Source organism: Ovis aries, chromosome 21 (genome assembly GCF_016772045.2).
Source record: "Ovis aries strain OAR_USU_Benz2616 breed Rambouillet chromosome 21, ARS-UI_Ramb_v3.0, whole genome shotgun sequence".
Taxonomy (NCBI): domain Eukaryota; kingdom Metazoa; phylum Chordata; class Mammalia; order Artiodactyla; family Bovidae; genus Ovis; species Ovis aries.
In genome coordinates, this window is record NC_056074.1 from 46,588,334 (window position 1) to 46,612,122 (window position 23,789).

General features: G+C 66.9%; 1 protein-coding gene across 1 annotated transcript in view; it reads right to left on the reverse strand.

Moving 5' to 3' along the window:
* MUC5B (mucin 5B, oligomeric mucus/gel-forming) overlaps positions 1 to 23,789 on the reverse strand; it is a 32,201-nt gene that overhangs the window by 7,858 nt on the left and 554 nt on the right. The window contains exons 2-28 of the mRNA XM_060404191.1: positions 23,671 to 23,785; positions 23,472 to 23,562; positions 23,135 to 23,244; positions 22,310 to 22,511; positions 21,825 to 21,950; positions 21,579 to 21,696; positions 21,054 to 21,192; positions 20,687 to 20,797; positions 20,510 to 20,579; positions 20,051 to 20,188; positions 19,578 to 19,742; positions 19,149 to 19,243; positions 18,076 to 18,202; positions 17,607 to 17,862; positions 17,140 to 17,192; positions 16,932 to 17,032; positions 16,677 to 16,828; positions 16,204 to 16,342; positions 16,013 to 16,126; positions 15,029 to 15,208; positions 14,405 to 14,644; positions 13,399 to 13,555; positions 12,977 to 13,105; positions 12,645 to 12,792; positions 12,511 to 12,554; positions 12,239 to 12,436; positions 16 to 12,027 (exon numbers count right to left, since the gene is read on the reverse strand). Of these exons, the coding sequence (XP_060260174.1) occupies positions 16 to 12,027; positions 12,239 to 12,436; positions 12,511 to 12,554; positions 12,645 to 12,792; positions 12,977 to 13,105; positions 13,399 to 13,555; positions 14,405 to 14,644; positions 15,029 to 15,208; positions 16,013 to 16,126; positions 16,204 to 16,342; positions 16,677 to 16,828; positions 16,932 to 17,032; positions 17,140 to 17,192; positions 17,607 to 17,862; positions 18,076 to 18,202; positions 19,149 to 19,243; positions 19,578 to 19,742; positions 20,051 to 20,188; positions 20,510 to 20,579; positions 20,687 to 20,797; positions 21,054 to 21,192; positions 21,579 to 21,696; positions 21,825 to 21,950; positions 22,310 to 22,511; positions 23,135 to 23,244; positions 23,472 to 23,562; positions 23,671 to 23,785 (15,530 nt within the window). The remainder of the gene's footprint in view (positions 1 to 15; positions 12,028 to 12,238; positions 12,437 to 12,510; positions 12,555 to 12,644; positions 12,793 to 12,976; positions 13,106 to 13,398; positions 13,556 to 14,404; positions 14,645 to 15,028; positions 15,209 to 16,012; positions 16,127 to 16,203; positions 16,343 to 16,676; positions 16,829 to 16,931; positions 17,033 to 17,139; positions 17,193 to 17,606; positions 17,863 to 18,075; positions 18,203 to 19,148; positions 19,244 to 19,577; positions 19,743 to 20,050; positions 20,189 to 20,509; positions 20,580 to 20,686; positions 20,798 to 21,053; positions 21,193 to 21,578; positions 21,697 to 21,824; positions 21,951 to 22,309; positions 22,512 to 23,134; positions 23,245 to 23,471; positions 23,563 to 23,670; positions 23,786 to 23,789) is intronic.

Genomic DNA, 23,789 nt, shown 5'->3' on the forward strand with positions numbered 1-23,789 from the left:
TGGTACTTCACATACCAGGTAGGAAGAACTTCCCAAAGGCGTGGCAAAGGCAGGGTGTGGTGGGGCTAGGCGAGGTTGCGGGAACAACGGAGGGCATCAGGCTGCCAGAGGTCTCTGAGGACCAGGACGGGGTGGTGAGTGGAGACACAGGAGTAGTCAGTAACGGGGAGGTTGAGATACTGGACAAGTCTGGCTTGGTGGTCAAGGGTGAGGATCCTGGGAAGGGAGAGGGACTAGAGATGGACATCCTCTCCGTGGTTCCCATGGAGGAGGGTCCTGTCACACTTGTGGGGGTGGAGGTCCTTTTGGTGGTCGCCACGGAGGAGGGTCCTGTCACACTCGTGGGGGTGGGGGTCCTCTTCGTGGTGCCCTTGGAGGACGGTCCAATCACACTCGTGGGGGTGGAGACCCCCTCTGTGGTCACTGTGGAGGACGGTCCTGTCTCACTGGTGAGGGTGGAGACCCCCTCTGTGATCACTGTGGAGGAGGGTCCTGTCACACTCGTGGGGGTGGGGGTCCTCTCCGTGGTCACTGTGGAGGAGGGCCCTGTCACACTGGTGAGGGTGGAGACCCCCTCAGTGATCACTGTGGAGGAGGGTCCTGTCACACTCGTGGGGGTGGGGGTCCTCTCCGTGGTCACGGTGGAGGAGGGTCCTGTCACACTGGTGAGGGTGGAGACCCCCTCTGTGATCACTGTGGAGGAGGGTCCTGTCACACTCGTGGGTGTGGAGACCCTCTCCGTGGTCACTGTGGAGGTGGGTCCTGTCACACTGGTGTGGATGGAGGTCTTCTCCGTGGTCACTGTGGAGGCGGGTCCTGTCTCACTGGTGAAGGTGGAGACCCTCTCGGTGGTCACTGTGGAGGTGGGTCCTGTCACACTCGTGGGGGTGGGAGTCCTCTTGGTAGTTGCCGTGGAGGAGGGTCCTGTCACACTCGTGGGGGTGGAGACCCCCTCTGTGGTCACTGTGGAGGAGGGTCCTGTCACACTGGTGATGGTGGAGACCCTCTCGGTGGTCGCTATGGAGGAAGGTCCTGTCACACTCGTGGGGGTGGGGGTCCTCTCCGTGGTCACTGTGGAAGAGGGTCCTGTCACACTGGTGATGGTGGAGACCCCCTCTGTGATCACTGTGGAGGAGGGTCCTGTCACACTCGTGGGGGTGGGGATCCTCTCCGTGGTCACTGTGGAGGAGGGTCCTGTCACACTCGTGGGTGTGGAGACCCTCTCCATGGTCACTGTGGAGGCGGGTCCTGTCACACTGGTGTGGATGGAGGTCTTCTCCGTGGTCACTGTGGAGGCGGGTCCTGTCACACTCGTGGGTGTGGAGACCCTCTCCGTGGTCACTGTGGAGGCGGGTCCTGTCACACTGGTGTGGATGGAGGTCTTCTCCGTGGTCACTGTGGAGGCGGGTCCTGTCTCACTGGTGAAGGTGGAGACCCTCTCGGTGGTCACTGTGGAGGCGGGTCCTGTCTCACTGGTGAAGGTGGAGACCCTCTCCATGGTCACTGTGGAGGCGGGTCCTGTCACACTCGTGGGGGTGGAGACCCTCTCGGTGGTCACTGTGGAGGAGGGTCCTGTCACACTGATGATGGTGGAGACTCTCTCAGTGGTCGCTATGGAGGAAGGTCCTGTCACACTCGTGGGGGTGGGGGTCCTCTCCGTGGTCACTGTGGAGGAGGGTCCTGTCACACTCGTGGGGGTGGGGGTCCTCTCCGTGGTCACTGTGGAGGAGGGTCCTGTCACACTCGTGGGTGTGGAGACCGTCTCGGTGGTCGCTATGGAGGAAGGTCCTGTCACACTCGTGGGTGTGGAGACCGTCTCGGTGGTCGCTATGGAGGTGGGTCCTGTCTCACTGGTGGGGGTGGAGACCCTCTCAGTGGTCACTGTGGAGGTGGGTCCTGTCACACTGGTGTGGATGGAGGTCTTCTCTGTGGTCACTGTGGAGGCGGGTCCTGTCTCACTGGTGAGGGTGGAGACCCTCTCGGTGGTCACTGTGGAGGCGGGTCCTGTCACAGTCGTGGGGGTGGGAGTCCTCTTCGTGGTCACTGTGGAGGCGGGTCCTGTCACAGTCGTGGGGGTGGGAGTCCTCTTCGTGGTCACTGTGGAGGCGGGTCCTGTCACACTTGTGGGGGTGGGGACCCCCTCTGTGGTCACTGTGGAGGAGGGTCCTGTCACACTTGTGGGGGTGGGGACCCCCTCTGTGGTCACTGTGGAGGAGGCTCCTGTCACACTCGTGGGGGTGCGGGTCCTCTTCGTGGTCACTGTGGAGGCGGGTCCTGTCTCACTGGTGGGGGTGGAGGTCTTCTCAGTGGTCACTGTGGAGGCGGGTCCTGTCACACTGGTGTGGGTGGAGGTCTTCTCCGTGGTCACTGTGGAGGAGGGTCCTGTCTCACTGGTGGGGGTGAAGACCCTCTCAGTGGTCGCTGTGGAGGAAGGTCCTGTCACAGTCGTGGGTGTGGAGACCCTCTCAGTGGTCACTGTGGAGGAAGGTCCTGTCACACTTGTGGGGGTGGAGGTCTTCTCCGTGGTCACTGGGGAGGCGGGTCCTGTCACACTCGTGGGGGTGGAGACCCTCTCCGTGGTCACTGTGGAGGCGAGTCCTGTCTCACTGGTGGGGGTGGAGACCCTCTCCGTGGTCACTGTTGAAGAGGGTCCTGTCTCACTGGTGAGGGTGGAGACCCTCTCCGTGGTCACTGTGGAGGCAGGTCCTGTCACACTTGTGGGGGTGGAGGTCTTCTCCGTGGTCACTGTGGAGGCGGGTCCTGTCTCACTGGTGAGGGTGGAGACCCTCTCGGTGGTCACTGTGGAGGCGGGTCCTGTCACACTGGTGTGGGTGGAGGTCTTCTCAGTGGTCACTGTGGAGGCGGGTCCTGTCACACTCGTGGGGGTGGAGACCCTCTCGGTGGTCACTGTGGAGGCGGGTCCTGTCACACTGGTGTGGGTGGAGGTCTTCTCCGTGGTCACTGTGGAGGAGGGTCCTGTCTCACTGGTGGGGGTGGAGACCCTCTCCGTGGTCACTGTGGAGGAAGGTCCTGTCACACTCGTGGGTGTGGAGACCCTCTCAGTGGTTACTGTGGAGGAAGGTCCTGTCACAGTCGTGGGTGTGGAGACCCTCTCAGTGGTCACTGTGGAGGCAGGTCCTGTCACACTTGTGGGGGTGGAGGTCTTCTCCGTGGTCACTGTGGAGGCGGGTCCTGTCTCACTGGTGGGAGTGGATACCCTCTCCGTGGTCACTGTGGAAGAGGGTCCTGTCTCACTGGTGAGGGTGGAGACCCTCTCGGTGGTCACTGTGGAGGCGGGTCCTGTCACACTCGTGGTGGTGGAGACCCTCTCGGTGGTCACTGTGGAGGCGGGTCCTGTCTCACTGGTGTGGGTGGAGGTCTTCTCAGTGGTCACTGTGGAGGCGGGTCCTGTCTCACTGGTGAGGGTGGAGACCCTTTCCGTGGTCACTGTGGAGACAGGTCCTGTCACACTCGTGGGTGTGGAGACCCTCTCAGTGGTCACTGTGGAGGAAGGTCCTGTCACAGTCGTGGGTGTGGAGACCCTCTCTGTGGTCACTGTGGAGGCGGGTCCTGTCTCACTGGTGGGGGTGGAGGTCTTCTCCGTGGTCACTGTGGAGGAGGGTCCTGTCTCACTGGTGGGTGTGGAGACCCTCTCCGTGGTCACTGTGGAGACAGGTCCTGTCACAGTCGTGGGTGTGGAGACCCTCTCCGTGGTCACTGTGGAGGCGGGTCCTGTCACACTCGTGGGTTTGGAGACCCTCTCGGTGGTCACTGTGGAGGCGGGTCCTGTCTCACTGGTGGGGGTGGAGACCCTCTCCGTGGTCACTGTGGAGGAGGGTCCTGTCTCACTGGTGGGTGTGGAGACCCTCTCCGTGGTCACTGTGGAGACAGGTCCTGTCACAGTCGTGGGTGTGGAGACCCTCTCCGTGGTCACTGTGGAGGCGGGTCCTGTCTCACTGGTGGGGGTGGGGGTGGAGGTGGTGATGGCTGTGCTGGGGCAGTAGCTCTTCTCACAGCAGAGCAAGCGGATCTGGTAGTTAAAGCACATCTGGCCGCTCTGGTCCTGGTTCCGGCACACCAGGCCCACCTCTCGCTGGCACAGTACCACCTGGCCCAGGTCTGTCAGCGGGGTGTCCGGCAGCGGCTCAGCCCGACACTCCAGCTTCAGAGGCTGCTCGCAGATAGCCCCACCGGCTGCCCGGATGTTAGCATACGTCTCAAAGTCCCCCCCGTCAGCCCCTGGGTGTGGGTAGCTCTGGTCCATCCAGTCTGTCCAGGCACACTGGTGCTCACAGGTGGTGGACGCAGTCCCTGCGGATGTGGGGACCAAGGTGGTCCCAGAGGTGTGGGCCTTTGGGGAGGACAAAGTGGCCACAGAGGTTGTGGTGGTGGTGGGGGTGCCCAGGGTAGTGCCCAGTGAGGAGGTGCTGGGCTCTGGCCCCGGAGGGGATAGGGAGGTTCTGGTGCCCGCCCCTGTGCTGGAGGTAGCCTGGCCTGTGCTGAGTGTGGTGACTGGGGGTCTGGTCGTGGTCTCAGAGGGCCTGGTGGGGAGCTCTGCGACTTGTGTGGTGCCCTTGGAGGTTGTGGGTGGCAGGAAGTGGGTGTGAGTGGTGGGCAGGCTGGTCACAGAGGTGGACTCAGGAATGTGGGAAGTCACCAGAGTGACTGTGGAGGGGGCACCAGTCCAAGTTGGCTTCGGGGTCGTGGGCAGGGCCTTGGAGGTGGACAACGGGGGCCAGGCTGTGGTGGAGGTCGGAGGCCATGGCCCCGTTCCTGGGGAGCTGCCAGGGGGCAGGGAAGTGGACCGCAGGTCAGGGGAGGCGGTGGTGGGGCAGTGTCGGGCATCGTCACAGCAGTACACACGGACGTTGTAGTTGAAGCACATGGTGAAAGGCCCCCTCTGGTCCGCGTTCTGGCACACCAACCCTGTCTCCAGGCTGCAGGTGAGCACCTGCCCGATCTGGTCGATGCTGACCTCGGGGTAGCTCTCTGCCCGGCATTCGATCTTCTCCGGATCCTGGCACATCTTGCCGCCTGCAGCCCGGATATTGGCATAGGTCTCGATGTCGCCACCTGTGACCCCCGAGGTGGGGAAGTCCACGTCGAACCACTCTGTCCACGTGCACTTGGGTTGACAGCTGGTCGTGGCCTGGCTGGTGGTGGGCCCAGTGGTGGCTGTAGCGGGCACTGGGGTGCTGGTCCTGGGGTGCTGGGTGGACGGGGTGCCCGTTGTGCTCAGTGGTGCTTCTGGCTGCGACCCAGCTGTGGAGATTTGAGTCGTTGCCAACGCCGAGGTGGGCCCCTGTGAGGTTTTTTGAGTTGGGAGGACCGACGTGGCTGTCCCCAGGGTGGTGGACCCTGTGGATCCTCGAGGAATTGTTGGGAGTGTGCTTGTGTGGCCTGGACTCGAGGATGTTGCTCGGGTCGTGAGTCCCGTGGAAAGGGCAGGCACTGGTGTGGCACTGCTGGCCGGGGACCCAGGAACCACTGTGCTCCGCGTCTGTGTTCTGGTCTGTGTGGGTGTTGGCACTGCAGTGGAGGAGGTGCTGGAGGCAGTAGAGGCAGTGGGGACTGTGCCAGCGGAGATGGTGGCAGTGGGCACTGTAGCAGTGACAACCGTGGCAGTCAGGGCTGTGGCATTGGAGGTGGCAGCTGTAGAGATGGTGGCAGTGGAGGGGGTGGCCATGGGCACTGTCGCTGTGGTGGCAGTCACAGTGGGCACTGTGAGAGAGGTGGCAGTGGTGGCAGGGGCTATGGAGGGGGTGGACGTGGGCACTGTGGCTGTGGTCGCCATGGGCACTGTCGCTGTGGCAGTGGTGGTTGCCGTGGGCACTGTAGCTGTGGTGGCAGTCACAGTGGGCACTGTAAGAGAGGTGGCAGTGGTGCCAGGGGCTATGGAGGGGGTGGACGTGGGCACTGTGGCAGTGGTGGTGGTTGCTGTGGGCACGGTAGCAGTGGTGCCTGTGGGCACTGTAGCTGTGGTGGTGGACGTGGGCACTGTGGCAGTGGTAGACATGGGCACTGTTGCAGTGGTGGACGTGGGCACTGTAGCTGTGGTGGTGGACGTGGGCACGGTGGCAGTGGTGGTGGTTGCCGTGGGCACTGTAGCTGTGGTGGACGTGGGCACTGTAGCTGTGGCGGTGGTTGCAGTGTGCACTGTGGCAGTGGTGGACGTGGGCACTGTGGCGGTGGTGGACGTGGGCACTGTAGCTGTGGTGGACGTGGGCACTGTAGCTGTGGCGGTGGTTGCTGTGTGCACTGTGGCAGTGGTGGTGGTTTCCGTGGGCACTGTGGCCGTGGTCACCGTGGGCACTGTGGCGGTGGTGGACGTGGGCACTGTAGCTGTGGTCGCCATGGGCACTGTAGCTGTGGTCACCGTGGGCACTGTGGCGGTGGTGGATGTGGGCACTGTGGCGGTGGTGGACGTGGGCACTGTGGCGGTGGTGGACGTGGGCACTGTGGCAGTGGCGGTGGTCACCATGCGCACTGTGGCGGTGGTGGACGTGGGCACTGTGGCGGTGGTGGACGTGGGCACTGTGGCGGTGGTGGACGTGGGCACTGTGGCGGTGGTGGACGTGGGCACTGTGGCAGTGGTGGACGTGGGCACTGTAGCTGTGGTCACCATGGGCACTGTAGCTGTGGTCACCGTGGGCACTGTGGCAGTGGTGGACGTGGGCACTGTGGCGGTGGTGGACGTGGGCACTGTGGCAGTGGCGGTGGTCACCGTGGGCACTGTGGCGGTGGTGGACGTGGGCACTGTGGCCGTGGTCGCTGTGGGCACTGTGGCGGTGGTGGACGTGGGCACTGTGGCGGTGGTGGACGTGGGCACTGTGGCGGTGGTGGACGTGGGCACAGTGGCGGTGGTTGCTGTGGGCACTGTGGCGGTGGTGGACGTGGGCACTGTGGCGGTGGCGGTGGTTGCCATGGGCACTGTAGCTGTGGAGCCAGTGGCCGTGGCCGTGGGGGACGTGGGGGCCGTGGTCAGCGTGCAGCGGCTGCTGCAGCACAGCACACTCACCCTGTAGTTGATGCACATCTTGAACAGGCCCAGTTGCTCCTCGTTTCTGCAGACCAGGCCGAAGCGGACGTCACAGTGCACTCGCTGGCCCACCTGCTCCACTCGCAGGCCCGGGTAGTTCTCAGCCTCACATTTTATCTCCTGGGGCTGCTCGCACACAGCCCCTCCTGCAGCCCTGATCTTCTCATAGGTCTCAAAGTCGCCCCCGCCCTCCTCGTACTTGGGGTAGTCCACGTCAAACCACTCTGTCCACGTGCACTCGGGTTGACAGCTGGTCGTGGCCTGGCTGGTGGTGGGCCCAGTGGTGGCCGTAGCGGGCACTGGGGTGCTGGTCCTGGGGTGCTGGGTGGACGGGGTGCCCGTTGTGCTCAGTGGTGCTTCTGGCTGTGACCCAGCTGTGGAGGTTTGAGTCGTTGCCAACACCGAGGTGGGCCCCTGTGAGGTTTTTTGAGTTGGGAGGACCGACGTGGCTGTCCCCAGGGTGGTGGACCCTGTGGATCCTCGAGGAATTGTTGGGAGTGTGCTTGTGTGGCCTGGACTCGAGGATGTTGCTCGGGTCGTGAGTCCCGTGGAAAGGGCAGGCACTGGTGTGGCACTGCTGGCCGGGGACCCAGGAACCACTGTGCTCCGCATCTGTGTTCTGGTCTGTGTGGGTGTTGGCACTGCAGTGGAGGAGGTGCTGGAGGCAGTAGAGGCAGTGGGGACTGTGCCGGCGGAGATGGTGGCAGTGGGCACTGTAGCAGTGACAACCGTGGCAGTCAGGGCTGTGGCATTGGAGGTGGCAGCTGTAGAGATGGTGGCAGTGGAGGGGGTGGCCGTGGGCACTGTCGCTGTGGTCGCCGTGGGCACTGTAGCTGTGGTGGTAGTCACAGTGGGCACTGTAAGAGACGTGGCAGTGGTGCCAGGGGCTATGGAGGGGGTGGACGTGGGCACTGTGGCTGTGGAGGTGGTTGCCGTGGGCACTGTGGCAGTGGTGGTGGATGTGGGCACTGTGGCAGTGGTGGTGGACGTGGGCACTGTGGCAGTGGTAGACATGGGCACTGTTGCAGTGGTGGACGTGGGCACTGTAGCTGTGGTGGTGGACGTGGGCATGGTGGCAGTGGTGGTGGTTTCCGTGGGCACTGTAGTTGTGGTCGCCATGGGCACTGTGGCAGTGGTGGATGTGGGCACTGTAGCTGTGGTGGTGGTTGCCGTGGGCACTGTAGCAGTGGTGGATGTGGGCACTGTGGCGGTGCTTGCCGTGGGCACTGTGGCAGTGGTGGTGGTTTCCGTGGGCACTGTAGCTGTGGTCGCCGTGGGCACTGTGGCAGCGGTGGAAGTGGGCACTGTGGCAGTGGTGGACATGGGCACTGTGGCGGTGCTTGCCGTGGGCACTGTGGCAGTGGTGGTGGTTTCCGTGGGCACTGTAGCTGTGGTCGCCGTGGGCACTGTGGCAGTGGTGGACGTGGGCACTGTGGCGGTGGTGGCCGTGGGCACTGTGGCGGTGGTGGACGTGGGCACTGTGGCGGTGGTGGATGTGGGCACTGTGGCGGTGGTGGACGTGGGCACTGTGGCGGTGGTGGACGTGGGCACTGTGGCGGTGGTGGACGTGGGCACTGTGGCGGTGGTGGACGTGGGCACTGTGGCCGTGGTTGCCGTGGGCACTGTGGTGGTGGTGGCCGTGGGCACTGTGGCCGTGGTCGCTGTGGGCACTGTGGCGGTGGTGGACGTGGGCACTGTGGCGGTGGTGGACGTGGGCACTGTGGCGGTGGTGGACGTGGGCACTGTGGCGGTTGTAGACGTGGGCACTGTGGCGGTGGTGGCCGTGGGCACTGTGGCAGTGGCCGTGGTCGCCGTGGGCACTGTGGCGGTGGTGGACGTGGGCACTGTGGCGGTGGTGGCCGTGGGCACTGTGGCAGTGGCGGTGGTTGCCGTGGGCACTGTGGCGGTGGTGGCCGTGGGCACTGTGGCGGTGGTGGACGTGGGCACTGTGGCGGTGGTGGACGTGGGCACTGTGGCGGTGGTTGCCGTGGGCACTGTGGCGGTGGCAGACGTGGGCACTGTGGCGGTGGTGGACGTGGGCACTGTGGCGGTGGTGGACGTGGGCACTGTGGCGGTGGCAGACGTGGGCACTGTGGCGGTGGTGGACGTGGGCACTGTGGCGGTGGCGGTGGTGGACGTGGGCACTGTGGCTGTGGAGCCAGTGGCCGTGGCCGTGGGGGACGTGGTGGCCGTGGTCAGCGTGCAGCGGCTGCTGCAGCACAGCACACTCACCCTGTAGTTGATGCACATCTTGAACAGGCCCAGTTGCTCCTCGTTCCTGCAGACCAGGCCGAAGCGGACGTCACAGTTCACTCGCTGGCCCACCTGCTCCACTCGCAGGCCCGGGTAGTTCTCAGCCTCACATTTTATCTCCTGGGGCTGCTCGCACACAGCCCCTCCTGCAGCCCTGATCTTCTCATAGGTCTCAAAGTCGCCCCCGCCCTCCTCGTACTTGGGGTAGTCCACGTCAAACCACTCTGTCCACGTGCACTCGGGTTGACAGCTGGTCATGGCCTGGCTGGTGGTGGGCCCAGTGGTGGCCGTAGCGGGCACTGGGGTGCTGGTCCTGGGGTGCTGGGTGGACGGGGTGCCCGTTGTGCTCAGTGGTGCTTCTGGCTGTGACCCAGCTGTGGAGGTTTGAGTCGTTGCCAACACCGAGGTGGGCCCCTGTGAGGTTTTTTGAGTTGGGAGGACCGACGTGGCTGTCCCCAGGGTGGTGGACCCTGTGGATCCTCGAGGAATTGTTGGGAGTGTGCTTGTGTGGCCTGGACTCGAGGATGTTGCTCGGGTCGTGAGTCCCGTGGAAAGGGCAGGCACTGGTGTGGCACTGCTGGCCGGGGACCCAGGAACCACTGTGCTCCGCGTCTGTGTTCTGGTCTGTGTGGGTGTTGGCACCGCAGTGGAGGAGGTGCTGGAGGCAGTAGAGGCAGTGGGGACTGTGCCGGCGGAGATGGTGGCAGTGGGCACTGTAGCAGTGACAACCGCGGCAGTCACGGCTGTGGCATTGGAGGTGGCAGCTGTAGAGATGGTGGCAGTGGAGGGGGTGGCCGTGGGCACTGTTGCTGTGGTGGCAGTCACAGTGGGCACTGTAAGAGAGGTGGCAGTGGTGCCAGGGGCTGTGGAGGGGGTGGCCATGGGCACTGTGGCTGTGGTCGCCGTGGGCACTGTGACTCTGGTGGACGTGGGCACTGTAGCTGTGGTGGTGGACGTGGGCACTGTGGCAGTGGTGGACGTGGGCACTGTGGCGGTGGTGGACGTGGGCACTGTAGCTGTGGCGCTGGTTGCCGTGGACACTGTAGCTGTGGTGGTGGACGTGGGCACTGTGGCGGTGGTGGACGTGGGCACAGTGGCGGTGGTTGCTGTGGGCACTGTAGCTGTGGTGGTGGACGTGGGCACTGTGGCAGTGGTGGACGTGGGCACTGTGGCTGTGGTGGACATGGGCACTGTGGCAGTGGTGGACGTGGGCACTGTGGCGGTGGTGGACGTGGGCACTGTGGCGGTGGTGGACGTGGGCACTGTGGCCGTGGTTGCCGTGGGCACTGTGGTGGTGGTGGCCGTGGGCACTGTGGCCGTGGTCGCTGTGGGCACTGTGGCGGTGGTGGACGTGGGCACAGTGGCGGTGGTGGACGTGGGCACTGTGGCGGTGGTGGACGTGGGCACTGTGGCGGTTGTAGACGTGGGCACTGTGGCGGTGGTGGCCGTGGGCACTGTGGCAGTGGCCGTGGTCGCCGTGGGCACTGTGGCGGTGGTGGACGTGGGCACTGTGGCGGTGGTGGACGTGGGCACAGTGGCAGTGGCGGTGGTTGCCGTGGGCACTGTGGCGGTGGTGGCCGTGGGCACTGTGGCGGTGGTGGACGTGGGCACTGTGGCGGTGGTGGACGTGGGCACTGTGGCGGTGGTGGACGTGGGCACTGTGGCAGTGGTGGACGTGGGCACTGTGGCGGTGGTGGACGTGGGCACTGTGGCGGTGGTTGCTGTGGGCACTGTGGCGGTGGTGGACGTGGGCACTGTGGCGGTGGTGGACGTGGGCACTGTGGCGGTGGTGGACGTGGGCACTGTGGCGGTGGTGGACGTGGGCACTGTGGCGGTGGTGGACGTGGGCACTGTGGCGGTGGTGGACGTGGGCACTGTGGCGGTGGTGGACGTGGGCACTGTGGCTGTGGAGCCAGTGGCCGTGGCCGTGGGGGACGTGGTGGCCGTGGTCAGCGTGCAGCGGCTGCTGCAGCACAGCACACTCACCCTGTAGTTGATGCACATCTTGAACAGGCCCGGTTGCTCCTCGTTCCTGCAGACCAGGCCGAAGCGGACGTCACAGTGCACTCGCTGGCCCACCTGCTCCAGTGCCAGGCCCGGGTAGTTCTCAGCCTCACATTTTATCTCCTGGGGCTGCTCGCACACAGCCCCTCCTGCAGCCCTGATCTTCTCATAGGTCTCAAAGTCGCCCCCGCCCTCCTCGTACTTGGGGTAGTCCACGTCAAACCACTCTGTCCATTGACAGTGAGGCTCACAGGTGGTGGTGGCCGGGAACACAGAGCTGCTGCCCTCTGAGGTCGTGGTTGTGGTCAGCTTGGTGGTTGCGGTCTGGGAGGTGAGCACTGCCGTGGTTGGGTGGGTGGGTGGTCTGGTGGGCGTGGTCTGGGAGGATGGAGGCTGGCTGGTGCCACAGGGCACATAGTCGCAGCAGAGGACCCTCAGCTTGTAGTTGTGACAGAGGGGGGGGCTCTGCTCGCTGTTGAGGCAAGTCAAGCCCTTGTCCTGGCTACACTCCACCTTCTGGGCCAGCTTCTCCAGGGGCATGCCTGGGAATAGCTGTGCCTGGCACTCAATGTCCACGGGGGCCAGGCAGACCTGGTAACCCCTCTGCCTCAGGTTCTCGAATGTTTCAAAGTCTCCCCCGCTCACGCCCGGCTCTGGACGGCCTCCGTCATACCAGTCGGACCACTGGCAGGCCTTCCGCACACACACAGTGGAGGGGGTGGGGACCAAGCCTGTGGGTAGAGGGCAGGGGTCCCCATCAGCCTCGTCTGCATCCTTGCCAGCCATGCCCAGAGGAGGGCTGACTCACGTCCCCTCGCCCCAGGGTTGGCCCCAGACCATCCTTTGCATCCAGGACGCATGCACCAGGTGCTTCCTGGGCCCTCCCTCAGCACCCAGACCACTGTCAGGGGCCAGGCCCAGTGGTATGCCCGCCAGGCTCACCTGTGGTGGAGGGCGGAGCTGCGGTGCTGGTGAAGGTGAAGGGCGTTATAGACGGGGTTCCGGGACACTCCATGGCCCTCCGGACGATGGTCCCGTTGTCTCTGCAGATGGCGATCAGGCAGGCGCCGAGCCCGTCTGTCGTGTTGTAGATGACATCCCCGTAGGCGTAGGTCCTGCCCTCATAGGTGCACGTACAGGCTAAAGACGGCCAAGAGCAGGGCTCAGTCTGAGCCCCCAGCTCCTAGGCCCCACACCAACCGGGCCCCCCTTACCCTCGGGACTGTGAGTGCACTGGAGGCCGCTGGAGGTGCAGGCACTGGGGGAGGGAGAGAGAAGAGCTCAGAGCCAGCAGGGCACGAGCCTCAGTGTGCCCACCTGGCCCCGCCCCGCACCCACACTGGCTCACCAGCTCTGACAGTTCTCCGTGGTGGGAACCCTCGTGCCAACATCATAGTAGTTCCCATCTCTGTCGTAGCAGCCGCTGCACTGTGCCACGCACTCCATCCGGTCCTCGTTGAAGAGCGGCTTGCTGGGCGGGCACTCCGGGTAGCAGCCTGGGTGGGCAGGGCAGGGAGAAGACTCACGGCTCGGGCTGGGCGGTGTGTGCTTTTGCTGAGCCGCCGTCTCTGCCTCCCTGTCCCAGGGGCAGACATGGGGCGGCAGGAGCCCCTGGCCCCCTCGCCTGTGTGCTCTCCTGGGGTGACGAGGTGTGGCCTCCCCACAGAAGCCTGTCCTCACCTTCCAGGCCTGGCAGGTCCATCAGGCAAAGCCCACTGGGGTTCCGGCAGGTCTTCAGACAGGGGACCCCGCAGGGCTGGTAATGCCACTCGCACTCCCCGTGTGGGTTGTAGTAGTCACAGAACAAAGCTGAGCGGAGGGGAGAGAGGCTGTGGGCACCTGCTGGGCTCACTCTCCCAGAAAGGAGGCATCTCAGGCTGCTGCACCCCCTGAGTGCCAGGCTTACTTCTCATCCCTGCCCTCAGACTGGCCCCGAGGGAGCCTTCCCTTCTGGGGGCAATGTGTGTGTCTGGTTTTCACACACAAGAGCACGTGCGCACACAGGCAGTACACGCATGTCCTTGTGTGTGCACACACGCCCGCCAGGCCCCCGAGCGGCTGCAGCTGCACCTCCGCCCACCCCCAGGGGCAGCCCAACTCACGGCAGACGTCCGGGGTCCGCCAGGACACGCACACGCCCGCTTCGTGGCAGGCCTGGGCGTAGGCGGCCACGGCCGTGCAAAAGCACTCGCAGTCGGCCCCCGAGTCACAGGCGCAGGCGTCGCTCACGCAGGCCTCGTAGTACCTGGTGGAGTCGACCTGGGGCGGGGCGGGGGCTGCTCAGCGGGATGAGCCCGCAGCCCCTGGACGGCCGGCTGCCCGTGAGCAAGCCCCGCTGCCATCTGGGCGCCGCCTCGGGGCTCCAGTCGCCTCTCTGGCCTCAGCCCGCCACCCCTCCCCTGCGTCTGCTCAGCGCCACACTTAGCTTCAGGCCAGCCCCCCCGTGACCCTGCTGTGACCTGTCCTGTCTCCGCAGGGCCAGGGGGTGCCCGCCCCGGTCCTCCCTCCCAGCTAGCAGAGGCCGGGGAGCCCAGGTCTTGCATTTGCCACCACGGGCACTGCCATCCGAGTCAGAGCCCGCTGTGCCACTTCCCAAAGGATCAAGTGGGCAGGGCACTGGGGGGTGGGGTGGAGGTGGGGGCTGCGATCCAGGAGGACCTCGGGGCCTCACACAGGCCGGCCACCCCAGGGCAGACCAGTCCCACCGGCTGCCTGCTCATCACCGTGCACAGCCCAGGTCCCGAGATCCGCGTCAGCGACTGCACCCTGCGGCCCCTAAGCAGCAGGATGGGCTGTGGGGAAGGGCCTGAGGCCATCATGAGTCTCTGCTCCCGGGGGGCTGGGCTGGGCGGGAGGCGCCCTGAGGTTTGTCCATGTTGGGGGCTGGCAGCTCAGGGAATGTGCCGGAGGACAGGAGGTGACCCTCAGGGCCCAGGAATTTCCAGGGGGTGAGGCTGAGTGTGGTCAGGGAACATGGGTGGGACTGGGGATGCTGGCACCTGCCAGAGGGGAGGGCCACACAGCATGTCCTGCACAATGGTTGGGGTCAAGGCCGTCCTCAGAGGGCCAGCTCAGGCCAGACGCAGGTCCCACCCCGACCCTGCCCACCTGAGAACGGCAGGCGCTGAAGGTGGCGCTGTTGATGATGCTGCACTGCTTCTGGGCCCAGGACCTGCGGTACGGGTTGGCGGTGCAGGGGTCCCGGGGGGCCAGAGCGTCCGGGCACGACGGGGAGAATTTCCAGCTGTTGCCAAACTCCAGCACGTCGCCCACCACAGACTGGCTCCGCGTGGTGAAGTCGTTGAGGGCATTGTCGTCAAAGTTCCCGCACAGCCCGCAGACCCTCCCCTGCAGGGACAGGGCACGTGGGGTAGCGCCGGGGGAGACACAGAGCCTGGCCCGGGGGCACGGCTGCAGGGCACCCCACTCCCTCAGGCGGCACCCAGCAAGCTCTCAGGAAGGCAGGGGCACTCGGGCTCCTGCAGTGGGCAGGTGCCTGCCTCGCCCACAGAGCCTTAGCCCAGTGGGCATGGAGCGGCTGGGTGCAGGGACCAGGGAGCCAGGAGCGCCTTCCCCCCAGGACTGACATGGCCCCTTGGGAACTGGGCGTGTGCCTGCGCCCTCCCCCACCCCAGCCCTCAGCAGTCCGTCAACGGCCAGACCCCACTGCTGGGCCTGCTCTAGGCATGAGAGCTCCGTGCCCCCGGGGGGCCCGCGGCCTGCAGCCCCCACCTTGTATTCATGGCGCAGCCGGATGATCACGCTGGTCTTCCGGTCCCAGGACACAACCACGCCGCTGTGGGTCTCCACAGTCAGGTAGACGCCCATGTACCGGACCCTATAGGGCAGGTCTCCACCCGGCCCCCTCTGCAGCACCCTGTGGGTGCCCTCGTGCAGGATCAGCTCGTAGCTCTGCAGAGGGGCATGGGGAGGTGCCACCTGTAGGGAGCTGAGGGACCAGCTCTGGGCCAGAGCCCCCTCCCCAGTGTGGCCCAGGCGGGCACCAGGGTGCTTGGGGGCATGAAGCATGGGGCTGGCGTTAGGAGTGAGCTAGCCTCCCGGCATTATCCTTGAGCTTGAGGCAAGAGGCTGGGGGGCAGCAGAGGCCGAGGGGGAGCTTGGGGGCCGTCGGTGGTGGGGGGAGCGCACAGCATGCAGCCCCCTCTCAGCCCCCTCGGACCCCTGCTTCCTCACACACCTTCCCACCTCAGAGCAGGTGGGAACCGCCCCCAGCCAGCAGCTGCATTCTGCGCTGTGAACCCCGACCTCCCTCTGCTAGAAGGGGTCACCCTAGGTGCGATGGCCTGAATGGAGGCCCCCTCCCAGAAGATGTGTCCAGTTCTAAGCCCCAGGACCCACAGGTGTGCCCTGGTTTGGGCAAAGGGTCTTAGATGGGATAAGTGAAGGGTCTGGAGATGAGACCATCCTGGATTTAGGGAGGGCCCAGACCCAGGGACAGGACGGGGGAAGGACGCAGAGAAGGGGCCGTGTGAGCTCAGGGCAGAGACTGGGGGGACGCGGCCACAAGCCAGGAGCCCCAGAAGCTGGATGAGGCAGGAAGGACCCTCCCCTGGAGGCTCTAGAGGGAGGCCCAGACCCAGGAGAGAACGCCTCTCCTGGGTGTCAGGACCCTGGGCTGTGGTCTGGAGGCCTGAGGCCCCCGCGGGGGCTCGGACAGGACTGCAGAGGGAGGGGGCGGTGGCCAGGCTCCCTCACCCCCAGGAAGATCTTGATGGCCTTGGAGCAGGTGACGCCCGTAGTCCCGCAGGGCACGTTCTCAGTGACGATGCGGAAGGTCCCGTTGGCGGTGTCACCGCCCACACAGTAGTCCTGCGGCGGGGAGGAGAGGGTCGTGGTCAGGGCCCCGGCACCGGCATTGTGGCCCTGGGCAGGGAGGGGCCGCGTACCTGGGCCAGTGTGTACTCGCAGCTCCCCTCGAAGCCGTAGCGCTCGCCGTCGAAGGTGAGGAAGTGGCCGTCCCCATAGGCCACACAGGTGCCCAGGCAGGGCCGGTCGCTGCACTCCCACCTGCGGCCCCTGCAGGTGCTGCAAGCAAGGGGAGGCGGTGCCGTGACAAGGCCGTGGATGCAGCCCCTCTTGCATAAAGTGGGAGGCGGTGCTGCCCCCCCAGGGCTCCAGGGGTTCACAAAGCAAGGAGCATGGGGCCCTGGGGTCCCGTACCCCACACCCTGGGTCGTGGTCTTGTCTCCTGGCCCAGCCTCAACCCTCAGTGCCCGGGGTGCAGGCACAGTCATGGGGGCGGCTTTAACCGGCCCTGCCACCTGCTGGGCAGAGGAGGCCAGGCCCTGGGCACGGTCCAGGGGCCGCCAGGGAGCTGTGCTGTTGGCCCACACCGCCCCTCTGTGGCCCCTCCACACACCAGGTGTTACAGTCGACCTTGATGACCTGCCCGGGCTTGTAGGCAGCCTCGTTGTGCACACAAGGGCAGTCCTCCTTGGCCACGCAGCCTCCGCTCCCATCGGACAGCAGCCCCACAGGGCAGACACAGCCCGACACGCAGTGAGTGCTGAACTGTGGACAGGCGGGTGTCGTCAGCAGTCCCTCTGGCCTGGCTCAGGGATGCCGCCCACCCGGGCCCCCCGGCAGCACAGCCACGCCCTTCAGGCCGACTCACACAGTCCACGTCCAGGGTGTGGCAGCTTCGAACGCACTCGGCCCCCGGTGCATCCGCGGAGGCGTTGCTGCAGTCAAGGAACACCATAGGGGCCACGCACCCTGCAGAGACAGCCACGCTGGGAGGGCCTCCCGGCCAGCTGCAGCCCTCCCCTCGGTCATGGGGGGAGCATGGGGCCCCAAGGGCAGAGGTCCAGGGGAGGCCGCACCTGTGCTCTGCTCCGTGGCCCCCAGACAGCTCAGCCTCCCACTCACACACGAGCTACGAGAGACGAGGGTGGGGGCAGTCTGGGCTACTGCTCCACTGCCCCCACCCAGACCCCCGCCGGGATCCGGGCCTTGTTGTGAGCCAGGGGCGGGCACCTTCTGCGGGGCTGCGATGAGGACCCCACCCCCCACCCAAGGCACTGGGTGAGTGAGCGGAGGTGCCAGCAAGGCCCCTGGACTTGGCGAGGGTAGGGGTGGGGTGCAGCAGGGAAGAGGGGAGGCCGGGGCAGTGGTGCACCCAGGCCGGCCCTCCGCGGGCTCCAGACCCGCAGGACACCTCCCCGGGCCAGAGGGATGGTCCCTGTCACAAGGGCTGAGGGGCGGGCAGGGTGAAGGCCGCTCCATAGGGAGCCCCTGTGTTTCCGCGTGAAGCAGGTGGGTGGAGTGGCAGCGGGGAGAGGCCCCTCACCACACCACGCCGCTGTCGTGAACGACCTCCCCGGGAGCCACCACCGTGCCGCCCAAGTAGCAGGGACAGGCCTCGGCGGGGACGCAGTCGCCCGCGTCGTCCAGGAAGGTGCCCTGGGGGCAGACGCAGCCGTCCACGGGCACGAAGGCCACGTCGCAGGAGACGTCGGGCTGGCTCAGGGAGCGGCAGGTGGGCTGGCAGCTATCCACCACGTGGGCGTAGCTCTGGGTCTTCGGGCAGCTGCTCGCGTACTTTGCTGGGGGTGGACGGGCGACACGCAGGTCAGTGGCCGGGTGGCCCGTCCCCGCTCACCTTGGGCACGTCCAGACTGGGGCTGGAGTGGCCCGAGGCTCGGCTTCCCCTCTGGGAGTGGGGAGAGGCCTGAGCTCTCACTGAGGACACGCGGCAGGGGGTGTCCCGGGGTGCCCAGTGCCCCCCACGCCCGTCTAGCTGGCTGGCGGACACTCACTGCACACGCCGTCCCGCCAGCCGCGGAGCAGCACGCCGCGGGCGGCGCAGGCCCAGACGTAGGAGGACAGGGCCGCACACATGCAGTCCTCGCTCTTCTCACAGTTGCAGGTGTCGAACAGGCAGTTCTGGGGGCACACCGGGGCGTCAGGGACCCCAGCCCACCAGAGACCCTCCTCTCCCTGTCCATCCTTCCTGGGACCCCCATCTGGGCCAGAGACACGGGGCATCCCGAAGCTGGGCATAAGGCCATGGGATTCGAGGGGAGTGGACGTGCTGCCCTGAGGGACGGGAGAGGCTGGGCTGCGCAGACAGGGCTGACGGACGGCTCTGCGTGGGGCCAGGACAGCGTCCGGCCTAGATTCTGGATCCGTCACAGGTTGGGTTGCCTATGAGGAGCGTGGGTTGCGGGAGGAGACTGAAGGCAGAAGCTGGAGGTAGGGCCGCAGTGGGGGAGGATGCTGGCAGGCCCACAGCACCCCCAAAGTGGGCCTGGGTCTTCCAGCCGTGGACACGCATGCCCGGGACAAGAGCCTTGTGCACGTGAGGGTTTTGGCTTCCTAAAAGGTGGCCTGTGAGCCAACTGTGGTGGGTGGAGTTGCGTCCCCAAGAAGAATGTGTCCCTGTTAGGCCCCTGGGCCTGAGAACGCGGCCTTGTTGGAAACGGGCCCCTTGCAGGTGTGCGGAAGCTCAGATGAGGTCATTAGGGTGGGTCTGAACCAGCACACCTGGTGTCCCCACAAGGAGAGCTTCGAGCGCAGACACACAGGTCTGGGTCCCCGTGGAGATGAGCAGAGGACGGTGCCGCCTTGTGGCCCCCAGAGGTTAGGGAGGCAGGAAGGCCCTGGGGTCCTGCCAGCTCCGTGATCCAGGACTGGGGTGCGGGGTAGAGGCCTCCAGCTGTCACCCCCCACCCCGCACCCAGTCTCTGGTCCTTTGTCACGGCCACCCCAGGCAACACACACACCAGCCGTGGCTGTGTCCCTCGAACGGGCCTGACCCGTGGCCGTGGAGGTGTGGACCGTCCTGCTCCCGGCACCCCGCCCCACCCTGGCTGCTGGCCGGGGGTCTCACCGAGTGGAAGGGCCCAGGGCTGACGACGGAGTGGCAGGGCGAGAAGGGCCCGGCAGGGCGGGTCAGCAGGGAGCACCAGTGCCGGGCGTAGTTCTCTGGGTGGGGGGCACGCGGCCGCCAGTCACGGGCGCAGCTCAGCGCTCACCACCTTCCTCCCACACCGCCTCCCCTGCACCTGCCCGCCCGCCCAGCCCCGCTCAGCGCCCCCAGGCCCCGTGGCCAGTGCCTCCCCAGGGACACTGATTACAGGCTCACTGGCTACGCCAAGTGGGCACTGCTTACAGGGCAGCAGGCGCCTTCTGGGGATGAGCCCCCAGCCTGCCGAGGACCCTGCATTCCCCCCCCCCCCGGTCACCCCCAGCCCCAACCTCACAGCTCCCAGGCCCAGACCCGGGTAATCCGAGGGCCCCGGGACTGCTGGACACACACCATTCTCCACGCTGAGGGAGCAGGGGTCCTCGAAGCTGTTCTTAACGTTGGGGCAGGCGGCCTGGGTCTTCCAGGTGTTGGCGAAGGCCGCGGCTGTGGCCTCCACCACACCGCCGACGGTCCGGAAGTCGTCAGCCTGGTTCTGGTTGAAGTTCCCACACAGGCCTGTGGGCAGGGGTCGGGGGGGCATCAGGGGGCTGCCCAGTCCGGCCCAGGCTCCGCACACCTGCAGGGACCACCGCAAGGTGACCCCACCCAACCAGAGTCCTGGGATTCCAGAACTATTTGCAGATGACCTCTGGTGGAGGGGTAAGGTCAGCCCCCACGCTAAGCCCGCCATGAGGGCAGCGTGCCCTGCGCTCCACCCTCACAGGTGCTGTCCGGGGCCAGGGTCCTTGCCTCACAAGCCGCGACCCCACCCCCACCCCCTCCCGCCCCGGCTGCCCGTCTGCTTCCGCCCCCGCCAGCCTCACCGCACATCCGGCCGCGGTAGGCGGGGTCCAGCCGGAGGAACACCTGCATGAGGGGCGCCAGCTGCACCTGCAGCTGCAGCCAGGGGCCCGTCTGCACCAGGATGAAGAAGGACGATGGCCTGAAGACCGTGACGTCCGCTGCGGGGGGTGGGCGCGGTCAGGGGCTGGCGGTGCGCAGCAGCCTGAGTCTCGGGTCTCAGGGCCGCCTGGCAGGAGCCCCGGCCACGCCTCCAGGGCCCAGAAGCCGGGCAGGAGCTCGCGTGTGCATGAGGTCATGACCGCTGACCCTCCTGCGGGGCCGGGCACTGAGAGGGTGCCACGCGGATCCCCACAGAGCCGCCGTGAGGCCCCCCCAACCATGCAGCCGAGAACCGCATAGACCTGGGAGGGGCCGGGCTGGCTCTGTGCCGCCACCTGGAGGCCTCGCCTGGCCTCACAGAGCTCCCCGGGGCCACGTACCCACAGACACGGGCAGCTGGGTGTAGATGGAGTTCACGAACACCCCGCCGTTGGCCTGGATCTGGACGGTCTGGCGAGAGGAGGCGGGGCTGCGGTCAGTGAGGGGAGGAGCCAGCCTGGCGCCCCAGCGGGGGACCGCCTGCCCCCGCCCCTCCCAGCCCCCAGCTGGGGCCTCACCGTGTCCCCTCCGTTCAAGCTCAGTGTCACTGTTTTGAGGCAGTTCTCGTTGTCCGTCAGGCCACACTTCCGCAGGTCGGCCAGCACGGTGAGCGCGCTGTCCGCACATACCTGACGGGGCAGGACACCCCACGCGCTGGGTGGTCAGCCCTCACCGGGCAGGGAGCCCCATGCCCAGGAGGCCCCTGCAGGGGTGGGGGAACTCGCATGCGGGCACCTCGGGACCCCTCGTCTCCGGGCCCCACGAGTGTGAGCTGCTTCTGGGAACGGAACCCCGGGAGCTTCACCACTCTGATGGCCTTCGGGGGACCCTCCCCGGGGCAGCGAGGGGCCAAGGGCCTCGGGAGGCCCAGCAGGCGGGGCTCACCTTGGTGAGGACGTAACTGCAGTCCCCGTGTACGTCGTAGAGTTTCTCGTCGTAGGTGGAGATGTGGGACCCGCCCTGGACGGAGCAGGTGCCTGGGCACGGGAGGTCCTGGCACTGCCAAAGTCCCCCGGAGCAGGTGCTGCGGGGAGGGGGGGCAGAGGGGATGTGGGGAGGGATGGTGAGCCCCATCCCGGTGGGGCGGGGCTAGGGGCGGGGCGGGGCTAGGGGCGGGGCGGGGCCAGGGCAGGGCCGGGGACCAGGGCACCGGGGCGGGGGGGCGGACCAGGGGCGGGGCCGGGGCGGGGGCGGGGCGGCCAGGGCAGGGCCAGAACGGGACCAGGGCACCGGGGGGGGGCGGGGCCAGGGCGGGGCGGGGCCGGGCCAGGGCAGGGCCAGAACGGGACCAGGGCACCGGGGCGGGCTGGGACCGGGGCGGTACCAGGGCGGGGCGGGGCCGGGGCGGGGCCGGGGCGGGGCCGGGGCGGGGCGGGGCCGGAGCGGGGGGTGGGGGTGGCCAGGACCTACCAGGAGCTGCAGCTGGTGTTGAAGGAGGCCCCGGGGGCATAGATGCGGCCGCCGCGGGTGCAGGGGCACTGCCGCAGGGGCAAGCAGCCCGTGTGGGTGACGTCGTCCAGCACCGTGTCTGTGGGGTGGGGCACGAGTTCTCAGCGGGGGCTGGGGGGAGGTGTGGGAGACATTGATGGGAGGCAGACACGGGGAGGGGGCAGAGACAGTCGGGGGGGGCCATCCCCGAGGGCCCGGAGCACCTGCCTGGGGGGCAGAAGCAGCCGTCCACGCAGTGGTCCTCGCACAGCTGGGAGCGCTCGGGGTTGGAGCAGGTGTCCACGCAGGGCGAGCCACACTCCTGGTGCCGAGTGTTCAGGGGGCACGTCTGGGCTGTGGGGGGGAGGCGGCGCTTGGCCCAGGAAGCCACCCCTGCCCCCCTACTCGCCATGTGCCGAGGGTCCGGGAGACGAGGGCCTCTTGCCCAGTCTAGCTGCTTTCTGGGTGAGGCGGGAGGGGAGGGGAGCGTGGGGCCCATGACCTGGGGACAGCCTCCAGCCCCCACCTGGGTTCAGGGGGAGCCCTGCTCAACGTGCCACGGCCACCCTCTGGCGCCCAGATGCCCAGGCCTTGCACCACCCCCTGCTCTCCTGCCTTCCTCTCGCCGTGGGCCCCCAAGGGGCTCTGCCTGCCGGGGGTCCTCAGCCAGGGGCCAGGCGTCGTGCCCAGGGCCACCTCCCCGGGGCACTCACGGCAGAGGTCGGGGCCCCTCCAGTTCTGCGGCTGCCCCCCAGCGTGGGCGCACTGGCGGGAGTACTCGGCGAAGGTGGCACACGGGCAGGTGGGGCAGCGGCACAGGTCCTGGGTGCAGGCGGCCACGTACACCTCGGCGTCCACCAGCCCGTGGCACGGAGCGAAGGCGGGGCCCAGCAGCGTGCTGCGGCAGACGCCCTCCTGGGAGACAGGACGGAGGCTGTGTCCTCCCTGGGGCTCGTGCGGGGACCCCACCCTGCAGCCTCTCCCAGGCCAGGGAGCCCCCTCCCCCGAGGCCCCTTCATCCCTCGCTCTTCATCCTCTCATCCGTCTCTCCACCCACCTCTCCTTCCACCACTCTGTCTGTCCATCCAGGCCTCCACCCAGCTGGCCAGCTGTCCACCCCCCACCCCAATCCTTCTCAACCCCTGACACCTTGCCATGCTCGGTGTGGAGTCAGCTTGGTGACCCATGACCCTGGACCCCCCACTCCCACCGGGCTGCAGGACACACCTGCCCAGGAGGGGTGCAGACCCCACCCTGCAGAGAAGGGGCGGTGGAGGGGCCTACCCCCCAGCCCCCTCGGCAGCCCCAGTGGGGTCAGCACCGACCTGCTGATGCCCACCCTCCTTCAGCCCCCATCCCTGATCAGTTCCAGGGCCTCATTTACGGCTGCTGGGTTCCACTCATTTCGGGGATCCTGGAGCCTCTAGGCCACTTCCGGAGGTGGGATCCGCCCAGCTCGTCGGAAGGGCTTTTCCCTGGCTCCCCAAGTGCCCCTGTTGGTGGGTCTGTGTCTGGGGACGCCACGGGCAGGCGCTCACCTCGTCTGTGCAGTTGTCAGCAGCGGGAGAGGGCAGAGGGTCCTGGCACTGCTCCGTGGGCCCATCCAGCTTCTGCAGGTTCCCAAACTGTAGTGGGCTCAGCCTGGCGTCTGCAGAGAGCAGGCCCTCTTTGCAAACCCTGGGGAGCTCTGAGGGCAGAGCTCCTGCCTGTGCTTAGGAACCCCCAAACCCCTCCTTCTGAGGCATCACTGGAACTGTTGACACCCCTGATTTGACCCCTGCCCAGCGTCCCAGTGAGACCCACCCCTGCACCTCCAGCTTCCCAGGGACTGTGCTAGGGTCGGCCACCCGCCACGCCTGGACCTGGGGCACTCACTGTGGGTGTAGAACTCGCTGACGGCCCGGAGCCCGTTGAAGTCGCCGCACAGGCCACAGGTCTGGTTGGCGTACTTGGGGTCCAGCTCCAGCTGGGGGCAGGGGAGGGGCAGCTCCAGTCTCCGCCTGCCCCCCCCACCCAGCCCCTGGGCCCCCCCCAGCCCTGGGGGCCCCCCAGTGGGAGGCGTGGGCACCCTCACCAGGGCGCTGTCTTCTCCGTTCCACATGAAGGTCAGCATCAGCCGGATGTTGATCTTGACGTAGGCGCTGCTCCGCTCCACCAGGAGCCCCGCGCGGCTGTAGGGCAGCTCCTCCCTGG